Source organism: Drosophila navojoa, chromosome 4 (assembly GCF_054131105.1).
Source record: "Drosophila navojoa isolate 15081-1374.11 chromosome 4, UAZ_NAV_1.0, whole genome shotgun sequence".
Taxonomy (NCBI): Eukaryota; Metazoa; Arthropoda; class Insecta; order Diptera; family Drosophilidae; genus Drosophila; species Drosophila navojoa.
In genome coordinates, this window is record NC_142892.1 from 15701650 (window position 1) to 15708880 (window position 7231).

A 7231-nucleotide genomic window follows, 5' to 3' on the forward strand; every position below is an offset into this window, starting at 1 on the left:
CTCTATAAGTCAGTTTTACAGTTATTTTGTTGTCAATATAGAACCCAAACAGACACCACTCATAAATCAAGCTGCATATATTATAGTATGAAAGGAAATTAGTCTATAACAATTATTTCTGTTGTGTATATTGTAAAGAGAAGGCGGCAACTTTTTGAGCAGTGCATAAAGTTAAACATTTAAACATTTATTGACAAACTATTAATAATATTATATATATATATACAGAAATATATATATGATTGTATTTATCAAAATTAAAAGCAAAGTAAAACGCATTAGCATAGCAACAATTGACATTATTATATATGCATATATATATTCACATATGTATATATGTATATATGCATATGTATCGCTGATTTATTATTATATTATTATTAATTAAATAATTGCAAAAACAAGAGTAAACAAATGATATTGTCCTTGGTATTTACATATACATAAATGAAAAAAGAAAAAAACAAAAAACGAGAAAAAAAACCAAAAAAGAAAACAAGAAAGAAAATGAAAAATAAAAACAAACCGTTTTTTTATAAACCACAATCCAGTTTCTTGCAGTGTATGCCCTCGGCAATAATCGCAATTCGAACCGGTTAAGCAAGCTGCTTTGCATAGCTTAGATTATTCTGTTTTGATTTCGTTTTGATTTCATTTCTAATTGAGTTTCAAAGACGATAACAAGTGGAAGTTTCAGACATGCCGCAGGCCAAGCTCCAGCTAAGTCCACATGATCAACAGGTATTGGATTCCATCTTCAATCCTCTAGAGCTGAGCGGCATCGGCTCCCACAATGTGGAAATCCAACCCGAAATGGAGCTGCTCGATGAGCAGCCCGATTCACCGCTCCTTCCGGCCTCTAGAGAGCTGGAGCTGCAGGGGGTGAGACTGGCAGAGCGTGGGGAATTGGAGCAGGCGCTGCTGGCATTCGAGAAGGCTTTAAATTTAATGGAGCGTGCCTCTATATTCAACAATCGGGCGCAGGCCCTGCGTTTGGCCAAGCGAGATGAAGGTAAGGGAGATACAGCAAGAGAGAGATTTAATTATATAATATTTGAATATCGAATATATATCACAAAGGAAATGGTAAATACCACTGTTAAATTTATAAAAACCTGGTGGTTAGTGTAAATTTAATAATATTTTACTAATAAATTCTTACTTATCTTAAATTCACTTATCCGAGACGCGAACCAATCTACATTTTTCCCTATTTCGAGCTTCAACAGTAGATGGCGTTAATTACATGTATTTTGTTTGCTATCAAAGCAGTGTTTATACTGATTGTTAAGCAGGCTAAGCAGTGCAGCTGCATACGTTAAGTTTGAGTGCCATAATAATGAGTGTTTGATAGCTACTGCTAATGCTTATCGCAATGCTACCACAATGATAGCTGCATCAACTATTGGCTTCTTATCTTCTAAAATTAAAACTACTCTAACAAAGAATTCTATTATTATCACAATTATTACTGACTACTACTGTTTCTACTACTTTTATCAGTGCTACTACTATTCTACTACCTTTATTAGTGCAACTACTATTCCACAACTCTTATTTATGCTATAAATATAAACTTTAATGCTGCTACTTTTATACTACTATAATCTGAGCTGTTACTTCTATTTGTACTACTATTGTTGATTATACTATTATTCTATTTCTACTATTTTACTACTATTGTAACAACTATTACTATAATTTTAATAACGATTCTTACTACTACTACTACTACATCAATTACTACTAACATTCGTATTGCTATTATTAATACTGCTACTTGTACAATTACTACTGTTGATAATGGTAGAATTATTATTCAACTACTATTTTAAACTAAGTAAACTCAACCCAATTTCCCACTATTTTCTACCCCGGTAGAGGCGCTTAGTGATCTAAATCGCGCTCTGGAGCTCGCAACTGAGAAGCCGGCACGCACCAAATGCCACGCCCACTGCCAACGCGGTGTCTTGCATCGAAAGCTAGAAAATTTGGATGCAGCACGCGCGGACTTCGAAGCTGCTGCACAGCTGGGCAGTAAATTTGCGCGAGAGCAGGTGAGTGAAACACTTAAGCAGCTATAAATAAAGATTATTCAATACATACGTATATATCAATTTGTATATATATATTTACAGCTAGTCGAAATAAATCCCTTTGCGGCGCTCTGCAATCAAATGCTGCGCCAGGCCTTCGATCAGCTCAAGTGAGCGAGACGTGAGCTTTGATTTAGGCCAAGAGCCGAGAGGCCTCGTTAAAATAAATAAACATTAATTAAGCTGCGAGACTCGTCGTTTAATGTGATAAGCCAGAGAGCAGGAGGCCGCAAAATGTGGCAAGCTGCAAAAGGCTCTAGCAGCGCGAATACGCAATACAAAAAATTAAAAAAAAAAGAGTGGCACGTGGTGGCAATCGTGCGCACTCGGGGGCCACAAAAACGAAAACAGTTATTAAATGCAGCAGGCCGTCAGATTGCAGCAGGCTGTGGTGGCTGGCACAGGCTGTGCCACAAACTGTGCCCGTAACTGTTCGCTCTCTGAATGCACCGAGCTCACCCTCAGCCAGAGGACCGCAAGCTAAATTAAAATAAACGAAAGTTGTTTCGCGCAGGATAACGAGGAGCAGGAGCAGGAGCAGCAGCAGCAGCAGAGAGAGAGGTAGAGGGTGAGCTGTGTATATACCACTCGGATTGAGTTTTTGGGGCTTTCGGGCTTTCGGGATTTGCGGTTTGCTTTGGCACGAGCAATTGGCCAACAGGTAAACAGGCAACAGGCAACAGGTAAACAGCCAAACGGTGCACAGATCCTGTAAGCGCGCCAAGCTTAACAGTTAAATGTTGACGATTTCGACCCCCAGCTGTTGTAAGCGGCCTTTGCTTTTATTTAACTTGTTGTTGTTGTTGTTATCATGCTCGTTCGCTAAGTAACAAGTGAGTATATTGGCTTAAGAGTAATGAGCCTCGGTGAGTATTTTCATGCGCAATTGACTGTAAACAGTTTGATAAGCTCGTGAGTATTTTTAGTTTATAATTAGGATTGCTTTTTTAGCAAATCAGGAATTATTAAATCTAGTTATGCATCAATTATGTAGCTTAAAACAAATTTGTACAATTTGTAAATACATTTACATAATGAGATCCAAAGTTTTACTATTTAGCTATAGCCAGATATAACTTATAGCTAATTTTAGTTAGGAAAATGAAAGAAAATTTGTATAAATATAAAATCAGAGATTATCTCATTGATAATTTATAGTCAATTTTATACATTGATCTAATTTGTTAAAAATATTACAGAATAAGAATGAAAAGAGACAAATTCACACATTTAGTTAGCCTTAGGTTAAATGATTTTTGATTAACTATCCTTATAGATCATTCCCTTTTATTATCAAATATAAATAGAATGATATAACAATATAAAAAGGATGACAAATAAAGTATATTTGTGAAAGATATATGCTCCTACAGACCAAACTCACTCAAAAAGGGTGTAAACAAAGAATAATATACCCTGCTTAACTATGGGTTCAGAGTATGAAAACATAATATGGAAAACTTTTACATTTTTAGAGCTGCATAGAACATTGAAATGCTGTTGAGATCGACGCGGACAGCTGACAGCAAAACACAAAAAAAAATCTATTCAATGATTTCACTTTGAGCGGGTATAAGAGCAGTCAATAGCATCCACTTGCAGCATTTGTACTCGTTTTTATATGCGATTGCGGTCAAAAGACGCGCGCGTCCTGCTGCTGCTGAAGCAGGTGCAGCTCACACACACACACACAGATACTAACTCACACACAGACACATGAGTTGCGCATAAGGTGAAAAGGATATAGCCATGCAGTGCAAGTCAAGTGGGTCTGCGTCTGCAGTCGCTGCTGCATAGTAGTAGATGCGCGCCTCGCAAATGTCCTGCTAGGCCAAGTCATACGAGGGTTGTACCAATTTTTGATTGATCTCCTGCAGTTGGAGTTGCATGCATATATTCCCATTTATATGTATGAGCGCATGCGCATGCAGTTTAATTTTCTGTTAAAGGAAGTTGTAGGTAGCTAAGTTGCTGCGTATCCTGCGTCAGTTGTGCTGAAGCCGCAACAAAAATCGAATGCCATATGTTGCACAGTCACAGTCTCAGTCGAAGTCTCAGTCTCAGTCTCAGTCACCGTCGCCGTCGCAGTCCACTGCAACTGGCAAATGGCCAAATCATTAGGCTCCCCAATACAGATCATCGGCAGGAGTAGCAGCAGCAGCAGCAGCAGCAGCAGCAGCAGCAGCAGGAGCAGGAGCAGCATTGGCTCCCCAAGCGCTTAGCGGAACTAAATGCCAATCTTTGACCAGGCCGGAACTGTAATTTGATCGAAGGAGCTGAGCGAACCAGATAGACATTAGATAGCATCTCATAATGTTTTTCTTTTCTTCCTGCCAAAATTGTTGGCTGCAAGGCTCTCATTCTAGAGATTCCGCCACTGGGTTATTCACCCTCAGCTCAGCTTGATGCGGCTCAACAGTTGCATTTGCGAGTCCTTTTTTCTTTCAGCTACCTCTGCTTGCCACTTCTTCTTCTTCCCCTTTGTTGTTGTTGTTGTTGCTGGCTTTGTATACCTGGCTGAGGGCGCGTGCCTGCTGTCGTCGTTGAGCGAGGGCCCTGACTTCTAGTCGAGCTCTGGTCAACCAACACATGACGCCGCTGCTGCTGCTGCCGCTGCTGCTGCTGCTGTCTTTTGTTTAAACTCAGCTCGACCAGTTTTTGTCTACTTCTTATAAATACATATATGTATATATGTGTGTATTTAGTTTTTTTTTTGCCCTTTTGATATCTTTTGCAGCAACTGTAATTCGGGCTTATGCAAATATTGTGATCTGACTGCGGACAGTTCGAGGCATCAATGAAATAATGCTATAATTGACGTGAGCGCCAAAAGCCATCGATGAGATGTGGTAGATCAACAGCAACAACAACAGCAACAGCTACGAGCACATAGGTTCTGTATATTGTCAGAAATTTCGGTATTCATTATGCCATATGGGCGACAGGGTAGATTATATTCTTATTGATTAATTTAAAGTATGTTGCATGATTGGCCACTCTATCAACTGTCTTGTCAAAATTTCAGCTGGGAATACAATTTGAAGTTGAAATAAATTTCAATTTGTTGCTAAATAATTACTTTACTTTTAATAAGAGATGACAAAAGTACTAAGATTTTATTCCAATAATATAATTAAAAATTGCTCACACAATTATCATAAAATACTTTAATAATGGCAATTGCAATACATAAATATTTAATATAATATAATTATTAGAAAATATTTTATATTTGAAAAAAAAAAAAAAATGTAATAAATAAATGTAAAAAATTTATAATATAATTATTAGAAAATATTTTATATTTGAAAAAAATATAATAAATAAATGTAAACAAATTTAACTATAAATTAATAATGAAATATGGGAGGAAAACTTTAAATAAATAAACATACTAAGTAATTGGCTATCTATTTTGAAAGCTTTATTAATACAAAATAATTAGATCGCGATTCGACAAAATTTAAATTAGAATTGTAATAAAAAGACGTAAAGCAATTATCATATTAATGATAGTCTTTTGCGATTTAACATTATTATACAAAAATTTAACTTGAAAATGTTCTAATATAGCTTTAATAAATATTTTTATAAAATTGCAATTATAATTATACATTTATATAATTTTATATATTTTTCTTTTCACCTTTCTTTACTTCTCTTTCAATTCACTCAAATATTTTCCAGTTTAAGTTCCCATAAAAAAATATTACTAATTTGTATTTATCTATCTCTCTCACTCATATTTACCTTCCGACAAAGCTTTCTTGTATGATCTAACAGCTCAGCTGAGCAGCAGCAACTTCTTCGTCTCGCACCGGCGACAGTTCTAATTGGCATAGATGCAACCAGAGTTGTCCCATAAATCAAGCCAGCAACTGCACTCCCAGTTACTCCCACCTCTCTCGCTGCTGGCTGTTGGCTGTTGGCGTTTGGGCAACACGCGTTGACATTTATGAATTGCTTGGCAATTTACACGACACAACTGAGACAGGGCCAGCCGCCCGCACGTGGTGGGAGTCAGGTTCTGCGGCTACTCCTGCTGCTTTGCAATTTACACGCCGGCCACAAAGAAAGCGTAGAGCGGATGCCTCTGGCGCCACGTCCCATGAATGGGCCGCTAAATCAAGCAATTATGAGAGCCTTTGTCGCAGCAGCCAAAACATATGCAAATTACGAAACAGTCGCAATTGTTATGAAGATGCGAGCATCTCTCTCTCTCCCTCTCCCTTTGTCTTGAAGGTGAGCTGAGAGAGGGGGCCAGAGAAATCTGTTCAGTTCAATGAATTGATTTTGTATGGGCATCGCTGACACTGACTTACGCGATTGGCAATGCAACGAGCGCCTAGTTTATCGCCCGCCCAGCCGGAGATTGAGACAGGGCAGAGCACTGACTGCTGCTAGCAGTAGTGGGACTTCGACTCGTACTTCTGTTTGCTCTCTGTTGTTGTTGTTGTTGTTTGGCTGGGCATATGCAAAGCGACCGCCAAGTCAAGAAGCTCTGATCGGGTCTCGTTTTGGTGCCGCAAAGCCGCCGACGCCGCAGTCGACGCTGCGTAAAGCCGCACGCCACATTTCAATGATAAATGTGCAGAGAGCTTGCCCCGGCTCCAGAGTCGAGCTAGCTGGCTAGCCAAGCAACTAGCTGGACTCGAGAGCTCGCCGGCTTGGCTATCCCCGCTAGTTGGCACTGCGATTGCTCTTGGGCTGCGCTATATTGGGTAAATTGTTTTATTGCAGTTCAATTGTTGGGCCTGGACTTTCGGTACTTGGGATTGTCAAACGGCGGCGGCGGCGTCGCTCCTTCGAGCTTACAGCATCGAGCTACCCCCCAAACAGTAGTTCAACAGACATTTGATGGCAGTGTGAAGGGTATATTGAAATGAGCACAAGGTTTGCAACGTGATAAGAGGAGATTAGAGAGAGAGAGAGAGAGAGAGAGAGAGAGAGAGAGAGAGAGAGAGAGAGCGAGATAAAAAGATATACACATAGAGAGGGATAGACTAGACATTTGATAGAGACAAAAACATCATACAACGACAGAGGTAGTGAAAGAAGCAGAGAGGAAGACAGAGAGGCAAAGAGAGACAGAGAATGACAGAGAGAGAGAGAGAGAGAAACAGAGATATATAAAT

The 7231-nt window shown here is 38.9% G+C and overlaps 1 protein-coding gene across 1 annotated transcript; it reads left to right on the plus strand.

Annotated features, from left to right (window-relative positions):
• The first annotated feature begins 141 nt into the window (after positions 1 to 141).
• Positions 142 to 2285, plus strand: LOC115564751 (tetratricopeptide repeat protein 36 homolog). Its single transcript, XM_030389413.2, has 3 exons — positions 142 to 1012; positions 1882 to 2057; positions 2139 to 2285. The coding sequence occupies exons 1-3, from the start codon at positions 700 to 702 to the stop codon at positions 2208 to 2210; spliced, it is 561 nt and encodes a 186-aa protein (XP_030245273.1). The 5' UTR covers positions 142 to 699; the 3' UTR covers positions 2211 to 2285.
• The last annotated feature ends 4946 nt before the right edge of the window (positions 2286 to 7231 follow it).

Bases quoted from the DNA above. Each gene is read 5' to 3' on its own strand.
- LOC115564751 (XM_030389413.2), top strand. From the start codon at position 700: ATGCCGCAGGCCAAGCTCCAGCTAAGTCCACATGATCAACAGGTATTG. The intron at 1,013-1,881 runs GTAAGGGAGATA...CTACCCCGGTAG, and splicing joins TTTGGCCAAGCGAGATGAAG to AGGCGCTTAGTGATCTAAAT. The intron at 2,058-2,138 runs GTGAGTGAAACA...ATATATTTACAG, and splicing joins GTAAATTTGCGCGAGAGCAG to CTAGTCGAAATAAATCCCTT.